This window comes from Arachis ipaensis, chromosome B10 (assembly GCF_059453495.1).
Source record: "Arachis ipaensis isolate K30076 ecotype BB chromosome B10, ASM5945349v1, whole genome shotgun sequence".
Classification (NCBI taxonomy): Eukaryota; Viridiplantae; Streptophyta; class Magnoliopsida; order Fabales; family Fabaceae; genus Arachis; species Arachis ipaensis.
This window is the reverse complement of record NC_142435.1, coordinates 35,514,775-35,537,199: the sequence shown is the minus strand read 5'-3', so window position 1 is coordinate 35,537,199 and position 22,425 is coordinate 35,514,775. Positions and strand designations below refer to the sequence as shown.

General features: G+C 34.7%; 2 protein-coding genes across 6 annotated transcripts; both read right to left on the bottom strand.

Moving 5' to 3' along the window:
* Positions 1–2,495: 2,495 nt before the first annotated feature.
* Positions 2,496–10,143, bottom strand: MOS7 (nuclear pore complex protein-like protein). 5 transcript variants are annotated; one of them, XM_088507646.1, is made up of 12 exons: positions 9,839–10,113; positions 8,873–9,047; positions 8,085–8,447; positions 7,833–7,984; positions 7,444–7,538; positions 7,119–7,241; positions 5,692–5,836; positions 5,115–5,176; positions 4,675–4,891; positions 3,632–4,540; positions 3,165–3,414; positions 2,496–2,980 (listed from the first exon to the last, which is right to left on the bottom strand). In XM_088507646.1, coding segments are annotated over exons 5-12 (1,992 nt in total). In that variant the 5' UTR covers positions 7,446–7,538; positions 7,833–7,984; positions 8,085–8,447; positions 8,873–9,047; positions 9,839–10,113; the 3' UTR covers positions 2,496–2,696. The 5 variants fall into 5 exon arrangements, with proteins under 5 accessions (XP_088363772.1, XP_088363748.1, XP_088363765.1 ...); XM_088507622.1 differs by lacking the exon at positions 7,444–7,538 and having other exon boundaries at positions 8,873–9,057; positions 9,839–10,139; XM_088507639.1 differs by lacking the exon at positions 7,444–7,538 and having other exon boundaries at positions 9,839–10,131.
* A 1,892-nt stretch (positions 10,144–12,035) lies between these two features.
* LOC107614548 (uncharacterized) lies at positions 12,036–14,269 on the bottom strand. Its single transcript, XM_088484603.1, has 4 exons — positions 14,075–14,269; positions 13,185–13,337; positions 12,870–13,097; positions 12,036–12,434 (listed from the first exon to the last, which is right to left on the bottom strand). The coding sequence occupies exons 1-4, from the start codon at positions 14,267–14,269 to the stop codon at positions 12,036–12,038; spliced, it is 975 nt and encodes a 324-aa protein (XP_088340729.1).
* Between the last annotated feature and the right edge of the window lie 8,156 nt (positions 14,270–22,425).

The following is a 22,425-nucleotide window of genomic DNA, read 5'->3' as shown; positions in this document are numbered from 1 at the left end:
AACTCCAAGCTCAAATATAATATTTTATGGAGTCAAACTCCAAGCTCAATAATATTTCTTGGAGTCAAACTTCAAGCTCAAATATAATATTCCATGGAGTCAAACTCCAAGCTCAAATATAATATTCCATGGAGTCAAACTCCAACTCAATAATATTCTATGGAGTCAAAATCCAAACACAATAATAGAACATATATATATATATATATATATATATATATATATATATATATATATATATATAGAACCCGGGGAGTTAAAGTGCCCGGTTATATCTTGCGACAGAGGGTCAACAGAGTATCGAGTCTTAACCTGGAGCAAGTGGTGGTAAGCCACTGCGTCTACCCAGGAAAACTCGTGTCTCAGATAATTCAAATTCATAAGCCATATGAATAATTCAATCATAATTTATCAATATCCACATCATTCTCAATCTCATCTTATTCATCACCATACCTCAATCATACTCAATCACTATCTTCTTCCTCAATATTGAAATCACCATCAAACCTCCATCAAACCAATTGCGACTAATCACATCTTAATTCAAGCATAACCTTCAAACTTACTCACTTGTTCCCAAACTGTTGAAATTATACTTAAATTAATGTTTTAAATTATTTAACTAGTTAATCAAATCTCTTTTCGTTATTTTTAAAAATCAAATGAAATAAAATCACCATTTAACCAAATCAAGGGAATCCGACTCTCCTTAAAATCCGTAAAAGTATCCAAAACTTATCTCTTCTGATAATTATTTTAAATCAAATTCATTTTTGAAATCATAACCAAAACTCTTTTAAATTCTTAGAAAAATTTCGGTAGCACCTCCCCTAAAACTTGGAGTTTGCCACACATCACGGGTCCCCTCTTTTCAACCTCAACTCAACCAAAACCAACATTTCAAATCAACGTTTCCAAGTCCATATCGATTTAAATCAAAGAAAACCAAAATCCACATATTTAATCCATTTCACCAGAAATCTAGAAATCAACCAATTTCAATAACAAACACAACATATCAATCTCAATAGAAAATCATTTACATCACAGGCATTAATCCATTTGCATTAATTTACTAAACCTATCAGGTATTCAAAGCCCAAAACATTTTCTTATTAAAACAAACCCCTACCTGGATGTCGAAACCCTTAAAAGTTTATGCGTCAAGAGTCCCTTTTTAGTCTTAACTCATGGCAGCATCCCGTTGATTTTCTGGCAATTCTCAACAGCGACAATCAAGGTTCACAATAACAACAACTTATCTGACATAAATTAGGATTAACGCGGAATGGATATTAAACGAAATTATAATGTAATTGGTAATAGAGTATTGCAGTAAATAGAAACAGAATCAAATAGTCTCACAATGAGAAACGAAGCAGGATGACACTGCAGTCGCTTTTATTTTAATCATACAATGTCCAGAAGTCGACCCTAGGATATTAACATCGCAAAATTCTCAATAATTTATAGCAGAACAATAGCGGTAAGAGTTTCAAGGCTAGAATAACTTACTACAATAAAAGAGAAATGAGGCTACGGAGCGATAGTAGCTCCGGTAGTGGTCAGAAGCTCCGGTGGTTCAGCAACAACCGTAATTTCGACATGAAATCATTGGAACTCAACCCTACGATATCAACATCTCAAAATCTATAACAACTTTTATCGAAATACTGATTTTCAAAGGTTCCGGAAACAAAAATGCTTACCAAGAAGGCAGGAGCTCCAGCAGCGGTTTCCGGCGGTCACAGCCACGACGGCGCAGTCCAGAACGGCGACGGTTCATGGCGGAACAGCATTCTTCACCTTCATCGCATTCTTCTCTTCCTCGAGCTCTCTTTCTTTCTCTAGTGCTCAAGATTCTATAGTTCAATTCTACAAGTGTAGATTTAATATACTCTTTTTTTTTTCTTTTCATTCTCTCTTAAGTTTTCTGATTCATCCTTTTCATAATTCTATTATTTTGTGTTAAAAATTTTCGATTTGCATCAAATATACCTTTGACAACTAATTTTTTAAAAATTTTAAGACCAATTCAACAACAATTTCACAAGAACAACCTTCAACACAATCAATTTAAACATAATTGTCATGTATTATTGATGAATTAGTCCTAAACTTTTTGAAAACTTAGGAACAAAAAATTAAGAATATTTTTAAAATTTTTAACTATAAAGACAATATATATTTTACCCTATAAAATTTAATTAAATTGCCCGCCTGTCATTTTTTAAGAATGCTTCAGCAGAGGCAAGTTGAAGAGATAAACTCCAATACCAGCTTCCCATGTCCATTGTCCAGCACTTGAAATTCGAAACCACTGGTTAAGTGAAAAACACAGGACTTCAACCAACCGTTGGTTCATAATGATGATTTGATCAGCGATACCCATTTGCAGCACATATTTTAAACAAATGTTTTGGCCATTGGTGACCAGCCAAAATGAATTTGACAAGCTTTTAATGGATGCTCCACTTCAAAAAAGGAATAAATACTAAAAAGTACCCTAACATTACTTCTCTAATCCTTTCCATATTGAAGAGGAATCAGGTAAATCATACAAATATTTTGCAACTACTTTCCTTTTGACATTGGCAAATGAAGTTACTTCATAAGTTACACGTAGCCACAGTACAGGAGCTTAACTAAGAACCACACTGTCCAATGATAGAAGATAAAAATACAGGACGGTTTTAAAGCAAAGGCAGGCTTGGTTCTCTGCTGCTTTTTTCTTTGTTTTTCAGAGTAGACTCAACAAGCTTAACTTTCTTTGAATTTTCAGTATTTACGAGGGTGAGTTTTTCAAGGGATGATTTGAGCATAGACATCTGGTCCTCCCCAGCACCAACTTTCTTCCCTGCTATTCTTTGTTGTTGGCGACTAGCATTAGTGGATGCTTGCATGTGTCTTCTTAGCCTTTCATTTAGCGCATCAACGGAAGAATGCAAGGCATCCAACTCAACTTCTCTGAAGTGGTCTGGCAAGAATAAAGGTACGAGTATGATTCAGTATCTCAAAATAATCAGCAGATATATAGTCATATAAACAGTAGATAATGCAGGGAGGGTGGTGTATAGGTTAGGGGAAAAAAGAGATTCATCACATAAGATCAAGCACAAGGTCATGGGCAAAACATATGATCATTATATTAGATCATTTACCAAGCTCAGACTTAAATTGTCGCTCCGCTCTAGACAGTGGTTTTTTGTGAGCACAAGGTAAGTTCCTTAATCGCTGCAAACGCTCTTCCAAGGAATTGTGCATCTGTGTTACACGTTCTATCCTTTTCTGTAACATAGACTCTTTCTCCTCAACTTTTATGAGTTTCTGCTGTGCATCACCCAAACGAGACTGTTGATCATTAATGATTTTCTTCAACTGAGGTGCATGATGTTTGAGCTCCAGATACACCTACTAGGACAGAAAACGAAAGCATAGCTGTATTTAAGATTGAACTCCATATAGTTAATTATGTAAACTACAATCAACCTTCTGTAAATATATTACAAACTCTAGGCCTATGACAGCAACTTAATGGGCCCAGTCTAATCAAATAAGGTAAATACAAGGTATTCATGAAACAAAGGTAAACATGCAAGATCATATTGGGAAAAATTGGTAGTTCTACCTTATGTGCATACTCCACATAAGTTTCATGAAACAGCTTGAAATACTGATGTAATGTAGATCTGCCTTCAATTGAATCAGCTGCAACAGAACGCAAAGATGGAGCTGCCTGAGGAACAAGTACCTCCTTGGGCCCACCAAGTAGTTCTTTGCTAATTATAGTTAGTTTGTCTCTCTCTTTTGATTCTCCTTCCACTTGAATTGACGGCTTCTCTGCATCAATGCTTATTGGAAGCAAGAGGTTCCAAGTTTTCATCTCTAGGACAACACATTCTTGAGAAAGAGTGACAGCCACTATCCACGAATATCCAAATGAATCGGACAATGATAGGAAACCACAGAGTGAAGGCTCTGACGTACAACCACTCTGGCATGTATTAAGAACAGGATGCACAGAAGGCGTTCTCATTGTATCATCCTTCCCATTTGATTGACTCGTGAATGGAAGAAAATGCAATACTATTGAATCAATCCCTCCATCATGAAGGGAATATATTCTTTCTGGCATAAGAGTATCACTGAACAAAGAAATACTGTAACCACTTTCTGCTCTACGTGGCAGTGCCAAATCTACAATAGCCAGCCTCAGCAAAGGGGGTGGATTGCCCAACCAGGCATTGTGATCAAGTCTATCAAGACAGTCAATGGCAGTTGCTTCACAAATCATAGCAAGGCCAAGAATTTGGTCATGGGAATCGACACGGAGACGAGGTGGACTACCAACAGTCCAGAGAGGTTGGACCTCATCAGCTAGAGCATCTATCTGTAATTGTCCACCACTCCAGGAGGTAACTAAAATAGAGTCTTTGCTGACTAAATTGTATAGAAAACTAACTGCACGACCTTCACATTCAATACTACGACCAAATGAATCTTCATTTCGACCCTGACCTACTCTTCTCAGAGGTCCCTAGAAAATCAAAAATACAGAAAAGGCTAGTCATATCGTTTAAAGACCAAAACTGATGGACCATAGTGTCAAAGGCAATTTACTATTTATTGATAATAAAACCTTTAATGTTGTATCGTAGAATATATGTTTACCTGCAAGACAAGTGATGCATCAAATATAGCATAAGCATTAGCTCTCAGCAAAGAATGGTTGTCTCCTTCTGTCTCTTGGTTCAGCAATTCAGGAACGGTTGCTTCTAACCAGGAGATTGCCAATTTTGAATTACTAGCCGCTAAAGAGTTGGCTGATTTCAGGCCAAATGTATGTGCATCATTGTATATTTCTAATAAGGACTCACATTTGAAGTGGCTGTTGATAAACAGAGAAAACAATCATTTATGTAGTAGTAACATCAATGAGTAGCATATAAACAATTTCAAGAAAATAAATACACCTAATGTAGACTTGATGAGAATTACAAATGGATAATACATCGAGGCAGAATACTTTGTTAAATGATCCAGGACATATAGTTAATATTTGCAGAGCAAATAAAGAAAACACAGACAAATAATCATGAGCAGTAAAATACCTTCCAAATGGAACAACAGGGCAAAGGACAAAGATAGCTCCATCACTGAATAAAATAAAAACCTGTTCAACAGCACAAAACAAAACAAAAACAAAACAAAAAATTACTATAAATTGAAGAAAGAAAAAATCATTAACAGAATATAGTATAATATAATTAAAGAAATTGAGTAAATACAACTAGTGAGAAACGAAGTCATTAAATAATAAAATGTATTACAAGCATACCTATAAGTAAGTATCCACGTATTAAGTAATCATCAAAGTTAAAAATCTACATATAATTGTGTACTTGCAAGCACGTATAACAAAACTTAAGGCCGAGCAACCATATTGTAACTATGTAAGTGCAGTATAAAACAATTACCAAGACTAAACAATTTTATACAAGAAAATTAACTTTCTTAATATGGCACCCAAATGATCACCAACACAAGGCAATAATCTCTAGGAAAATTAAATAACCATGAATAACAAATCATAAAACTAAAATAAATCACACACCTTGCTGCATGGATATTGAAGTTTAAAATATGATACAAGATTATTTTGAAAATTTAAATATCAGCAGAACTTACACTGAACCTGTCCCATAAATGGTCACCCCCAAAAGAAAAATCTACTGGGCACACTGATGAGGCATTCCTTGATCTACCAGGCTCCACAGGTTGCAGATAATATTCTTGCTCTGGCAGCAAAGGATCTATAGCCAGATTGAAAAGCCTAAAGACAAAAGTTTACAAGTAGAGAGAACTGTGAGAACAAAAGGTCTCAGTTAAAATTATTCTTCAATAAAGAATTTGAAAGCCCTAAAAAGAATAATTTACAATTAAAGGGAAACGTGACAAGAAAATGACTGCATTAAGAATATTTTTTTAATAAATAATAGATATATTCATATATACCAATTGAAAAGCATCTATATGAAGATTTGTTGTTATGTCATACTTCATGGATGGATGTGGGGGGAAAAGCAAAAAGGAAAAAAAATAGAAGAGAGGAAAGTTAGAAATGATATGATACATTTGAATACCGAGTAACGTAAAGGCAACAGAATCATTAGCAGCCAAGAAATACAAAATAAAAAAAAAAATTATTGCTTGGATGCAAATCTCTTCATGGAGGGGAGAAATTAAGAGATTATATCGGCTGGGCTTGTTTTTCCTTTATAGGATTTGAATTAACCTATACTAAAGGTTTGGAAGACCTCCACTTTATCCATCAGACAATAAATATTATCATATATTTAGAAACTTAAAATAATAATGTAGGGAAAAGGATTGAGTCATACATTACAATATCAAATATCAGCATATTATTTCTGAAGTTTGGTCATTATAAATACAACAATATGATACCATAACAGTTTAATTATATGCAACAAAAAAAAAGTACCTTTAAATCATAAGGGTAAATTTTATTACACGGCCACTAGACCAACTATGCCACATGGGACATAGTGTTGGATAGAAAAAGGTGAACATGAAAACAAACATAGCATGACAGGCTATCGTTAAAAGTATGGTGAATATCTCATTTTAGGTTATTTTGACATATTTGGAGAAAACCAAAAGAGCATCTGGTCAATAAGATAGACCATATTGGAGATAGCAATGTGGCTATGGGTAAAGAGAAACCTAAGAAGACTCTGAATGAGCCAATTAGAAGAGATTTACGCAAAAATGGACTAAGTTTTCAAACATGATACATGACAGGCTTACAGGCTACAATGGTGTCGTTTTATATATGTAGCCATTCCCACCTAATGGACAAGATTTTGTTGCTGTTGTGGGATTTCACTTTAAATATCAGCACAACATAACATCCCTTACTTCCAATACTATCTCAGTATCTTCCTATCAAAAAAAAAAATCAAGACAACCCATCGAACAGTCAACGCTTCACACCCTAGCACATAGCAAACAATGTCCTACACCAATATATGTATCAATAACCTAGAAAGACCATGTGTGTGTGTGAAGAGAAGAAGACAAACAAAACTTACCGGAAAACTGAATCAGAAGAAAGGATTCCCAAATGAGTATCACTGTAAGGGTGCCATATCGCTTGTAATACACGAATATCGTTGCTGCCGCTGGAATAAGTTTCTGGACCAACTGCAATAGTCCTGCAGTAACATATCCCATAACAGTAAAAAAAAAAAAAAAAAAAAAAAAAAAAAAAAAAAAAAAAGAAGTAAAATGTAAACTCCGAATTTCAACATCAGAATACTTGGAAAAGTTCGTACTAATATCTACCCTCGCATAATCTTAAGCTCATTGGTCTAACAGTACATACACCTCATTTTATCAATGTATAGAAAAACTCACATATAATACTCTGCCTATGTGGAGCATGATGCAAAATTTTTGTCAAAGCCAGTTCCAAGCCCAGTCCACCGCGAACTTAAAATTTTGTCAAATTTCTATGTCATGAATCAAAGACAGAATCAATGATGTATAGAAAACTCTTAAGACTGGCCAAATCCAAAATAATTCGTTTCCGTGATAATCGATAACTACCCTTCCTTCTACTTGTGCAATATACATCAAAACTAGACTAGAAGATTAGTTGGAGATCATGTTTTCCTCTTATTTCTAGTGTGTGATTAAATCAGTAAATGCCAAATACTAAAGAAACAAACACCAAAAACACAATTCACCAGAAAACCTTAAAATGCTGCTAAGGGAGCAAGCACATATGTGATTCACATTGTTACCTGCATATCAAATTGACATCTTTCTTGGAAGCACGTCCATAGAGATACATAACAGAGAGTCTATAAGAACCGAAAAGTAGCATCGCAGTTCCATTTCTGTTGATAGAGATTCTCTCAACATCAAAGCCGAGCTCCACGTCAGTTTGCAATACCTATTCAAAAACTCACTGTCATTTTCGAATTAACTCAAATAATTTATAATTAACAACTTGCAATGAAAAACCCTAGAGTAAAGCAAAAGCGAGGGAGCACCTTCGAGGGGGAAGAGGCGAGAACGGAGGTAGGGTCGGGGTCGCCGAGGCGGAGAGAGAGGCGGTGGAGAGAGTTGGCGTGGTAGTCCCAGAAATAGAGGCGGGAGGCTCCGTCCCATGCGAGAAGGTTCCTGGAGGAAGTGGGGGATGTTGCGGCAGCGCATGAGGTGGAGAAGAGAGGGTGTTTGGGGAGTGGGACCCATTCGAGTTCATCTGTGGGAGTAAGAGTTAGAGGAGAACGTTTTGGTTGAGGACTTGGATCCGATGATGGATCGAGAGTGATCCTCATGGCGCCTTCACGTTTGAACTCTCCACACTCACTCGTACACGATCACTGCCACTTTCTTCTCGTTCTGGCAAGGTTCTGAAAACCGGACCAGTCATCAAACCGTTCTAGTCACTAGTTCACTAGTTTACTGGTCCAACCAGTTCAACCGTGGTCTAACCGGAAAAACCGTTTTATAATAAAATAATAAATAAATTATAAATAAATACTCTAAAACATAGTTATAGTGCAACATAAATTTTAATGTCTTCCAAATATAAAGTACTACATCAACCAAAATCTAATTTAACATTTGATTTCATAATTATTAACAATATCATTCAATATATCACTATTGAACTCGTTAAGATAGTCACAAAAAACCAAAAAAAAAATCATTGAATTAACCAAATCAATAACAAATATTCAATCATCTACTCATAGCCAAGCTCAGCATCATAGCATGATAAATCAGCAACAGCCAATAATGTAACCATAAATTTCCAATCTCAAGGGCAAGATACCAAATTATCATTGAATCAGAAGGCAAAGAACTCTTGTTGTTATTGATTTCATCCAATCTTGATCTCATCCATGAAAAGGGCCAATGAAGGGTGACAAGCCTCATCAAGCTCCTAAGGCTTGCCATTCTTGGGGCTGCCAACATTCCTCTTTGAGGTAACATGCCATTTTCACTCCCTATAAGCAACTGGACATAAGAAACATTCTCCACCTTCAAGTTTCAGTTTGGCATATCCCATCTATCTATCTATCTAATAACAAAATTTTCAGCCAAATTTTAACAAAGTTTCAGCACATTCTTAATAGAGAGTAACAAACTCTTCCAAATCTTTCTGATGTTAAGCATATTAGAAAAATAAATCCAACTTTCAGGAGCCAGTAACAAAATCATGAAATTTGAACAACATCAAATACAGACCAAAACCATAATCAGAAAAATCAATGTCTAATCTTATTATTTATAAACATATTCAAAAAGGGCGGACACTCACAAATTTAGCATGATTTTGAAGTAGAACAAGAATGAAGGCAGATGAAATCAGTGGTAACAAGATGGCAAGGCACGACAGAAACAGCAACAGAGGTAGCAGCACTGGCAGTTCAACAAGAGACTAAACAGAGACTAAACAGCACCAGACCACACTAACAGTAGCTCTCAAAGGATAAACCCAATCAAAAACACCATTACCAACAGCACAAGAGACTAAACAGAGCCAAGAATCAAGAACAATCACCATCCAGCAACAAACATTACAAAACAGAGCATAAACTAACCACACTAAACCAGCATAAAATCAGCAGCAGTTCAACAAAAATTTCAGAAATTAAAAAAAAAACAGCAGCAGCACAAAATTTCAATAATGATTTGGATTCCAACTTTCCATTAATCCATTCACACTTTCACATTCAGAAATCACTCAACAGAGCATAAAAGGAAGAACCGAAGAAGTGAAAGCAGTGCCACTAACCTTCGACGGAGAGACGGACGGCGAGCGGCGAGCGGCGACACGACGCGAGCGGCGAGCCGCGACACGACGGCGAGCTGCTCCAAGCCTCGAACAGAGAAGCCGGAGGATGGGGACGACGTGCCGAGCTATAGCCTACAAGAGAGGGCTTGGGTTCGGGATAGGGGGAGAGAGGAAGTCACGGACGGCGTCGACAACACGGACGGCGGCGGCACTGCGGCAGAACCGTTGAGGAGGAAGCTAGGGTTTTGGTTTGGTAACGTTGATTTTTGGGCTTCAGATGAGGGGTGAGACTCACGAATGCGAAGGGGGGGTGACCGGGAGTGACATTTTTTTTATTTTTTTAAATTCCAAAACGGCGCCGTTTATACCGGATGGTTTCCAATCCGGTCCAACTGACCGGTTCCCGTCCGGTTCAGCAGTTTTCAAACGGTTTTCAAATGAGCGGTTATAGACAGCAGACCATACCTTTTTCTCGCCAGTTTCCGGTTGAACTATCGGTCCGATTCGGTTTTTAGAACCATACTTTCTGGCTCGTCATGGGTTACCAAACGTCGTCATATACTCAGTTTAGTTGGAATCTCAATTTAACTCTTAAATTTTTTTGATATTACAGATTCTAATCAATCTTACAAAATTTATATTAGGTCTGATAATTTTACAATTTAAATCTTGTTACAATATTATATTTTACATACTTAATTTATTTTTTTCAATTTCACATAAAATTTAAATTTTCTCTCTAGTAGAAAGAATTGCTTTATTATTTTTTTACTAATTACTTTTTTAATTTAATTTTTATACACAGTTGATACTACTGCTAAACAAGTTTTATATAAATAATAAATTTATATTGTAAATAATAATTAATTTTTAAATTTATTATTTAATTATCTAAATACATAAATTTAATTAGATATGTCAATATATAAAAATTAATTTTTTTAATAAGATGGATTAGACAATTTTCCATCTTAGACACCACAAACTTACATACACAGTTCACACATTTAGAATATGTGGTTCAAGTATTACTTTGTTACTCAGATTCCATTTCTATGGGAATCAAATATACCTAAGGATGTGTGTGGTTCAAAGATTAAATTTTATTACCAAGTAATCTCATTTCTAGGCATTATATTCCTAGGAATGAGATTACTTGGAATATATGATTCCCATATTTGGTTGTAAAATTTAATACATTGGAATATTATGTAATAATCCTAGGAATGACTAAATTTTTGTTTGATTGAGTTTAAATATCTTGGTCATATTATGTAATATGTCAAAATTACCCTTAATCATTCAAATTAAAATATTAATGACTAAAAGTTTAATATTTTTTAAATTTACTAAAATACCCCTAATAACAAATATCTTAGTTAAAATTATTATTAATTCTAAATTTTTTTAAATTTACTAAAATACCCCTAATAACAAATATGTTTAGTTAAAATTATTATTGATTTTAATTTTTTTAAATTTACTAAAATACCCCTAATAACAAATATGTTTAGTTAAATTATTATTGACTCTAAATTTTTTACTAAAATACCCCTAATAACAAATATGTTTAGTTAAAATTATTATTGACTCTAAATTTTTTTAAATTTACTAAAATACCCTTAATATCAAATATCTTTAGTTAAATTATTATTGATTCTAAATTTTTTTAAATTTACTAAAATATTCCTAATAACAAATATCTTTAGCTAAATTATTATCGACTCTAAATTTTATCTCTACTAATAAATTTACTATAATACCCTTAATAACAAATGTTTAATTAAAATCAATTTTATCATAATTAAATTAGTGACTATGACAATGTAAAAGGAGCAGTGTTCATCTCAGATGATCCTCAACTAACTGAATGGTGGCATCTCTATTCTCCTAGCATTATAATTACTTCCAAAGATGCAAAATCTATGATCAATTATATACAAAGCAACAAAATTCCAAAATCCACCATCAATTGTCAACAAACATTTATTGGAATCAAGCCATCACCAGTTGCTACACATTCTAGTTCAAGAGGAACTTTAACTAGTTTTCCATGAATCTTAAAACCTGATATAATGGCATCAGGAACTAGGGTTTTAGCTACTTATATTCCTCACAAAACAACAGCAACAATTGGCACAAATGTCTTCCTATCAAGTCACTATAATATTCAATAAAAATTCAAAAATAGCAATATTTAAAGCAATTTCTTCAAAAATGGCAAAAGTTCCCCCGGTTGAAGTTGGAACACCATGTCGATCAGACTATTGTCCCTTAGAATGCTAAGGCCAGCCTTCATTCTATCATCACCGCTCAAACCAGGAACATCTCTCAACAGTGCCATTAGCTTCATTCTGCGCTCAGCTCCTTCTTTCTCATGCTTAAAACAAGAAACCATATCAACTAAAACGGATGTGTGTTCTTGATAAGCACCTTTCATATCTCTCATTGATTCTACTACTATGTCAATCACTTCCTCACTTTTGCTCCCTCTTTTTCTTTTATTCCTTTCTATATATGAAGCACTAGGAGCAGCAGAAGCACTAGGAGCAGCAGAAGCACCGGGAGCAACAGGAACACCAGGAGTTGGAGGCTCCTAAAAATTGAAAGCAACACCAGCAGGAACATCAGAAGATTATTCAATATTGATAGAAATGAAGAACAAGTAGCCTAACTGATTATACATGCTCTACACTTGTATATACAAGCATTATCTCTGCCTTGGCCAGCAAGACTAACAACATTAACTAACTAAACAGAACCTAATAGAATATTAACTACCCTGATTCTAATTCTGTTTGCATAATTACATTCATATCCTTTTTTTCTTTGTTATTATACTCCACAGAAATGAAGATCAGTATTTCTATCTAAATGCTCAACATGATGGGAATAGTTAAGGCTAGTCACAGGCACAGATTAAAGTAAATGAACTAATGAAGAATCACTCCAAAATTCAAGAAAATACACAGCAGTAGGATCAACAATAAGTGAATTTATGTACATGAATTAGAGTCAATTGCTTACGTACCTGAGAATCAGCTTCATATTCCATTTCGGTCTCTTCCAAATTTACTTGGGTGTTTTCATTCACTTGCCGATCACTCAAGGTTGCTTCGCGCTCAGCCTCCATTGTAGCAACTGCTTGAGTTACATTTTCTGCATTGCCTCCTTGAGCCCTATCTCTACCAAATGCTATTCCCAACTCCTCAAAATGTGAAAATAGTTTATTATAGAGGCCATTAGCATTAGGATGGGACTGAAATTAAAAGAAAATAAATAAGCAATTAATATTAAAAAACTTAAGATAAATAAACTTGTATTAAGAAAGTTATTTAGAATTTACACTCTTCCATTCATTGAAAATTTGTCGCTCCACCACAATCATTTTATCTTTGTCGTTCCAACCAAATCCACTCGCAGCTGTGCCCATCATCTCAACTATTGCAAAATATTGTCTTTTTAGCAATTTCACCCTTGATTCAATGTGTGGATTAACCTAAACATAGCAAAACAATTTAAAATTATTACTACTCAGATTAAATTCAATAAACTGAATTTTAATACAATGACACCATAATTCATCCAAGCATAACTAAATATAGTGAATGTATGGAGCAGTAATAATCATTTAGTTTTTGCATACAGAATCTGAAATAATCATAAAATAGTCTACCATGACTTAAAGTCTTAAACTTTTCTCTTTCCTTCGATTTTTTTTTACAGTTTAATCAAACTCTTCTAACCACTTACTGATAACGAGGTAGAGAATACAGTCTGGCCTGGTTGCTTGGTTCACCATTCAGATTTTCAAGAAGAAAAAAATTACAACAAGAGAACTGGAAATATACTCTTAATTAAATAACAAGAGATTTTTTATTTTATTTATTTTATCTATTTTAATCTGTTCCAAGTAAAAAATATAAAATACTGAAGCACCAACATGATTAGCTCAAATGAAATGTAATTAATTTTCATTAAATAGTTTTAAATTCAAGCCTTGTCTATGAACAAATTTTCTGTTGAAGGACTTAGTTCAATAGTTCTAGTTGAAAATGCCATTTTTTTTGTCACGGTTTTGGGCTGGACTACAACCCAACCCAGAGAACAGATCAATGAGAGCACAGTAGTAAAACATCCCAATATAGAAGCATAAATATTTTGTAAGCTATACAATTATAACACAAATATAGAATTGTAAACAAAGAAAACAAGTATTATGTAAAAAAATTGTACCTTAAGATCACATCCAGGAATTTTTTCATGCAGCATTTTTTTCAAATGTTTTCCATAACCGGATTTAAACGTGCCATTGTCACACTTCCAAGAAGTAGTTGCAAGCTCCACCAAACACTCAACTAATTTTGCATCTTCGTGTGGCGTCCATTGACGCTTAGTTTGCTTTGAATTAGGTCGAGTATTCTCTTCCATTTTCTATAGACTAATAAGCAAAAAATAACACAAGACAATTTTTCATCATCTTGAAGCAAGGAATCACACAAGTATGAAAAGAACAATAATTAAAGGTCAATCACAGAATCACTGCAATCCCATTTGCAATCAGAACATAGTAATATAAAAGGCCATTGCATAAGCCCCAAAAGAAACACACCCATTACATAAAAGGTTAACAAGGAAATAAAACAGGTTTTTTTTTTTGTACTTTTCTTTTTTCAAGTCCAAAAAACAATTAACAATCCATGGAAAATTTTAGAAACTAGTAAGCACTACTGCAGCATCCAAAAAATTCCTTAGATAATGCAATCATACACAGCCTTAATCTAGGAAAAGAAAATTCCATTGAATGCATCAAAAAGGGAGTACACTCCATCTACATTCACAAGAGAGCAAACCATAACCAAAAAAGTGAGATATTAACAAATTCCAATGCCAACCCGCAGCATAACAGCACAAAAGTACTGATAACCCATAACCCTATCATTTCTTTAGGCCTCTTATCATACTCATAACCCAATTAGTTTCAACATCCAATTCTGTACCTTCTTGTAGGATTAAATTATAAGTATTCCATCAGAAAGAATTCTATAGCAGCAAGTGCTATGCAAATAAATGAGAGAACCAAGCTATCTATGACATGAAACACAATGTAAATAAAAACAGAACAAAAAAATAATAACAATAACAATAAAAAGAGGAATTGAGTCAGATGATTGGTTAGGATCATTTTGTGAACTAGTGTCCAATGAGATGGGTGCTAAGATTTTGGCTTTATCATAAATCGATCTTTTCATTAAATTTCATTGAAGTTAAACACACATTTTATTATCCAATTTTGAAACATGTGCCTTGAAAAACCTTTCGGACAGAACTTGCAGCAGGTGCCATATAAGGTGGAAAATGATAGGCCTCTTATTATACACATAACCCAGACACAAAGATTACAAGGTGGAAAAAGAATGTAAAAATCACATTCATTCATGATATATTTGCATAGAGGCATTGTGCACTGATTCTTCATATACATGTATTTAACCAATTATCGAACTAATTCAACTATTAATCATTTGGAAAGCTAGAACAAGGAGGATCTAGTCTAGCTTCCCCAGCATTAGATCTTTTCAACTTGATAAAGAAATTGAAGTAAATTTTAAAGCATCCTAACAACAGGCACAGACCTTAGATAATGTAGTCATACAAAATATTCCTTAGATAATGCAGCCAAACAACAGGCACAGAGCATATATCAAGTTTCAATTCAATTCATAACTGTGTTTTATCTATCAACAATTCATCACTGGTATTTTATATGAAATGTGTAACAAGATAATTAAGGATACTATAATCAAAGAGGTCAGAATTGAAACTCAAATCACATTCCAATTCCAAACAAATTAAAAACTGAAATTACATTCCAATTCCAAGTACATACATAAGGTTGAAAAAACCTAGAACAAACCTAGAACAATTGTTTAGACGAATTGAAATGGATCTAGAAAATTGTTTCAATTCCAATTTTATTGAAACAATAAAACACATTACAATTCCAATTCCAAGTACATTCGAAGTTCAATATTTCAAACCTAGAACAAACCTGTGCTTGAAAAAGATCAACAGGAACAGGAAGATGCGAGGAGGGAGAGGGGTGAGGGAGACGACACGAACAGGAAGCACAACTCGAGCAGAGACGGAGGCGAGAGATGCGCGAGCAACCGAGCTCAGACGAAGGAGAGAGACCAGACGCGAGCACGAGCACAAACACAAACGCGAACACGAACGGAGGTGAGATGTGATGATGAACACGAACGCGAACAGTTGGTAGTGAATCTTCCTTCTAGAATAAGGAGCTCGGTGGTCGTGCGAATCCAGATCAGCGGCGAGGCGACGCCGACGTTGGTGGAGCCTCTATGAATTTGGGGGAAAATTTGGCTAGGGTTTCGTTTTCATGGAGGAGTTGCTCTGCTAGGGTTTAGTTTTTTGTAAAATGAGTGAAAAATCTGAAGAAAGAGGGTTAGAGTTGAAGGGCATTTTAGTGTTTTTGCATTGTGATATACATTCCATTCCCATTGGAATTAAAGATAACCATGGGGAAGATGGGAATGAAATGGGTGGGATTTTGATTCCAGGGAATAAAATATACCCAAGAATAAATTTTTAACTCTTGAACCAAACATGGGAATAAGATATTCCCATCTCAACATTTCTGGGAATACACTTGTATTATCTCCAACCACACACACCCTAAGGAGAATGTGGAAATTAAAATAATTGTATTTTAATTCCTTGGAATCAAACATGTTTGGGAATAGCTTTTCAAACTTTGAACCAAACATGGGAATATGATATTTCCATCTCAAAATTTTTATGAATTATTTATAATCTCTCTAACCACACACACCCTTAAGGATTTTATCTACTATTTAGTCATTACTAAAATTCGAACCCAAGTACATTATATTAAAAAACACTATGTATTACCACCAAGGTTCTGAAAATCGGTTCGAATCGGCCGGTCAAACTGCGAACGACTGACAAATACGGTTCGGACAAAAGCTATAACCGAAAGATTGGGAAACCAGGGTTGGACTGTCGAATTGGCCAGGGACCGATTGGTCGAACGGAACTGTGACACATCCGGTTTTTGAAGTTTTCCAAAGAAACGGCGTTTTCTTCATGCAACCCTAACTCCCTAGGTAGCGTTTGGTGGAGAGACAGAGACGAAAAGACTGAGATTGAGAGACAGAGACTAAGAGACAAAGATTGAAATAAATCTCAGTATTCTGTTTGATGCAAAGTGGGAGACCGAAATTGAAACAAGAATGAAATTCTAATTTAATTTGTACAAAGAATAAAATTGGAAATAATTAATCGAAATGAAAGTATTTTAGGTATAAAATGTTATTAAAGTTTCAGTCTCCATCTCTAAAAATTTTAGTCCCCTGTGTCCCCAATTTTTGGAGGTACTGAAATACTGAAATTTTGGGGACAGAGACAAAAATTTTAGTACCAGTCTCTGAACCAACAAACATGATACTAAGTCTCAGTCTCTCAGTCTCTGTCTCAGTACCTCAAAACAAATGCTACCTAAGTTCCTTAACCATTACCCCTCTTCAGTCTTCCCTCTACTCTCACAACACGAAGCAGCACTACCTTGAGCTTCTTCAGTCCTCTGTCGTCTCAACGTCATCGAAGCCTCTAGCACAACTTCCATCCCAGCCACTGTCGTCGTTGCAACTTCGAGCTTCGAAGCCACCATCGTGACTTCCTTCCCCTCTCATCTTCGATCTTCAAACATAGAAAAGAGGTAGCCCTAAGCCTCCATATCCTCGCCCTTCTTCAAGCTGTCCAGCCACAGGCGCTATCATGCCTGCTCCACCGCCACTCACACTGCTCCAGCGTCAAATCAACAAATCTGTTCCGCCTCTTTTTCGTCATGCTTTCACTGCTTTTCTGCCTTTGTTCCATCCGCATTTCCATCGATGTTCATCCTCTGTTCCATCGTGCTCCAACCCTAGTGTTCCACTTCGAGTTCCTCATATGTGCTCCCTCTCCCTCGCATGTTTGAGTTCTAGCCCTCGTTTATGTTCCATCTCCCTCAATTGTGAAAAGTGATTTCTAATTCATTGTTCTTGCTGGTACTGGTTTTTTCTTTATTACTTTGTTTTTCTTATTGCCATTTAAAGTTTAATTTAACATTTGTTATTTTTGTTTTGTGTCTTACATTTAAAATTCTGTTAGTTTTTCTACTGCTATTTTTGAAATTGTCATTGTTGTTACTGATGCTGTGGAAACTATTCTCATGCTTGTTTAGTGTATATGTTCATGATGTTATATATGATATTGATTTGATTATTTGCACACACTATAAAATCTAAGCAGTGTTCATGGCTGGTTAAGAATATACAATTGAATGTGACAACCATTAATACTAGTCAAACTTTGCTGCTATAATGTTTATGAGAAAGAGTGATGACTATTACAATGAAGAAAAATAAGTAGGAACTTTTTTATAGCATATATGTTGGTTAGTATATGTCAATAAGACCATGCTTTTTGCTGAATGAATGTTTTCTCATCAAGCTTCTAACTATGATGGGCCAAAATAAGTATATAATTACTGATGTTGTCTTATTAGGGATGAACGTTTATCAATTTATTTGTATTTATGTCAAGGTTCTGAAAACTGGATTGGTCATCGAACCATTTTAGTTACTGGTTCATTAGTTTATTGGTCTAACCGATTCAACCGTGGTCTATCCAAAAAACCCATTTTATAATAAAATAATAAATAAATTATAAATAAATATTCTAAAACATAGTTATAGTCTAATATAAATTTTAATGTCTTCCAAATATAAAGTACTACATCAACCAAAATCTAATATAACCTTTGATTTCATAATTATTAACAATTTATCATTCATTAGTATTATATCATTATTGAACTCATTAAGATAGTCACACAAAAAAAAATCACGAATGAACCAAATCAATAACAAATATTTGATCATCTACTCATAGCTAAGCTCAGCATCGTAGCATGACAAATCAGCAACAGCTAATAATGTAACCAGAAATTTCCAATCTCAAGTGCAAAATACCAAGTCATCATTGAATCAAAGGACAAAGAACTCTTGTTGTTGATGTTGTTGTTATTGATTTCATCTAATCTTTATCTCATCCATGAAAAGGGCCAATGAAGGGTGACAAGCCTCATCAAGCTCCTTTGCTTGTCATTCTTGGGGTTGCCAACATTCCTCTTTGAGGTAACATGCCATTTCCACTCCCTATAAGCAACTGTTCATAAGAGACATTCTCCACCTTTGAGGATGTTAGAATATTTTTCATAAGAGACATTCTCTTAACAACTTGACACAAATGAAAAATCCAAAACCTGTTGAACAACTTGGGAATTAATTTCACAGATAAGTCTTCACAGAATAAGAGGGAGATCAACTTCACCTCAGATGTCCATGATTGAGGGGGTGGCTTCAAGGGTATAAGGGACTTCAAAAACTCCAAGAATGAGATACAATATATGAAGTAGCATTAGAACACAGGGTATCCTTCACAGTTCAAGTTTCAGTTTGGCATATGCCATGTATCTATCTATCTATCTATCTATCTATCTAACTTATAACAAAATTTTCAGGCAAATTTTAACAAACTTTCAACACATTCTTAATAAAGAGTAACAAACTTTTCCAAATCTTTCTGATGTTAAGCATATTAGAAAAAGAAACCCAACTTTCAAGAGCCACAAGATCAAATTCAAACCAAAATTGTAATCAGAAAAATCAACGTCTAATTTTATTATTTATAAAGATATTCAAAAAGGACGAACACTCACAAATTTAGCATGATTTTGAAGTAGAATAAGAATGAGAGCCTTTGAAATTAGTGGTAACATGATGGCAAGGCACGACAGCATCTTCCCCTTGCCACTCAACCATTATGCTTTTCATTATTATGTATGACAGATAGTAAATATAGTATATATTCAATTACATAATTTTATAGATATCTCATTTAATTTAATTTTGTATTCTTTATTTTTTGAATTAATTATATTTTAATTATGTATCATTATTAATATAAATATAAATTTCACTAAAAATTTATTAATCTGCTTAATCTATTTCAATGCTAGTATTGTGATTAAGGTTAGTTGTTTTAATACTAGTGTTAAAATCTACTAATATTATAGTTAGATGACAGGCTTTGTAAATTAATTGTTATTCTTATTGTGTTAAATTAAGATACTATTGTAGTAGTACTAATAAATTTTATATTTTTTTTATATTAGTTATTTTTAGAATTTAAGACTTGATTCTTCATAAAATATTAGTGAAGATATGTATTTCAAATTTTAGTTTTAAGTTTTTGGCTATTTTATATTTTTTATTTACATGAGACCGGTTCGATCACCGGTTCAGTTCTAACAACTATGTGCGTGAGACAGAAAGGGTGAGGTTGGTTCCTTTTTCTTCTAATACCAAAACAGTGACGTTTATGGCACTATGGTAGAAAAGTAAAAATCGGCCGGGTCGCGGTTCGGTTTGACCGGCCGATTCTTGGCCGGTTCAATGGTTCTAGAACGGTTTTTAAATTGCCGATTTTATCTATCAAACTGATGAGCGGATATTTCATACGCTTTTTGGCATCATTTTCGTATTGTTTTAGTTATGTTTTGTTTAAGTTTTATTATATTTTCATAGGTTTTAGTACAAAATTCACATTTTTGGATTCTACTTTGAGTTGTTATGTTCTATGATATTTTAGGTAAATTTTGACTGAAATTGAGGAGTTTTGGAAAAGTCTGATTCAGAGATAGAGAAAGAACTGCAGATACTGTTGGATTCTGACCTCCATGCACTCAAAGGAGCATTTCTGGAGCTTCAGAAGTTCAAATGGCGCTCTCTCAACGGTATTAGAAAGCTAACATCCAGGGCTTTCCAGCAATATATGATAGTCTATACTTATCTCTGGAAATCAAGGTCCAAAACTGGCGTTCAATGCCAGCTACCAACCTTATTCCTGGCATTGGACGCCCAAAAAGGAGCAACTGGCGTCCAACGCCCAAAAAGGGAAGCAAAGTGGGTGTCCAACGCCCCAAAGGGAGTACCAACTTGTGGAGTCACCCCAAGCTCAGCCCAAACACTTATCAAGTGGGCCCAGAAAGTGGATTTTCGCACTATCAACCTAGTCTATCTTATTTCTGTAATCCTTAGTCATTAGATTAGTATTTAAGGAGGATATCACCCATGTTTAGGATCTTCTTCCTGCCCCATTCAAACATTACACTACTTACTGTAAAAGCATGAGCAACCAAACCTCCTAAGTTAGGGTTAGGAGCTCTACTGATTCTCATGGATTAATAATATTACTATTCTATTTCAATATAGGTTTGATTCCATTCTCTTGTGCATTTTCATTCTTCATCTCATGAATTGAGGATGACCCATGTTAATCATCCTTGTTCTACATGGGTTCCGTGTGAGTCCTGCCCGGATAGCATTGAAACACAAGCTAGAGAATGCACTGCGGATTCCAAGAGCGTGCCTGGGCAACTTTTGATATGTGACATATAATCCCGTTGACCGTAGGTTACTGAGGTTTCTGTGGCGTCAAGGCTAGAGTATGAGAAGCAACGTTCCCTGATCCGGATGATCCGACCTTCTCTGTGACGTTTTGAGTAGGATCGCGAAGGGGAGTGGATTCCTTAGGTCTTCACCTTCGACTATGGTAGGAAGCCATGAGTTAACTTGATGAGGATGCTACATGAGTTGCTCGGATATGGTGGACTGCTATGGTTCAGAAGTGACTAACTTGATGAGGATGCTACATGAGTTAGTCAATTACGGCGGCCATTGAATGAATCGTTCGTTGTTGAAGTAGACAGTAAGAATGGTTAATCCGGAAGGAATATGCATCTCCGAAGCCTTAACTAATTATCCATCATTGCTTTTACATTAATCTGGTATTTCGTTCTCAATTATTTCGTCTATGCTTCTTAACAAACAACCATCTTTTCTAATCGCCTGACTAAGATTTACAAGATAACCATTGCTTGCTCAATCCGACAATCTCCGTGGAATTCGACCCTCACTCACCTAAAGTATTACTTGGACGACCTGGTGCACTTACTGATTCAGTTGTGCGGAGTTCAATTTCGCGCACCACAAACTGAATCGGAATTGTTAGCGGTTCTTGGTTTGACCGACTGGTCCGGTCCGGTTTTCAAAACCATGATTTGTGTTAGTTGTAGTAGTGTTATGATTTCTAGAAATTGTATGAATTAAGTTAAATATTTGTATAATTTGAATGATATTTCAAATTATATATTATACTATAATTATATTTTAATGTGTTTATTTATATTTTAATAATTATTATTTTATTATAAAATAATTATTCCAGTTAAACTACGGTTAAATCGGTTGAACCAATAAACTAGTAAATCAGTAGCTAGAGCAGTTCGGTGACCGATTCGATTTTCAAAACCTTAATTACCACTCTACCAAAGTTTTAATTGCGTTGGATTTTTTTGAACGTGTCTGTATTTTTTTGTTGGATCAGATGTAAAGATAGCCAAACCCATTTTCAATTTTATAGGTTTCATAATTTAC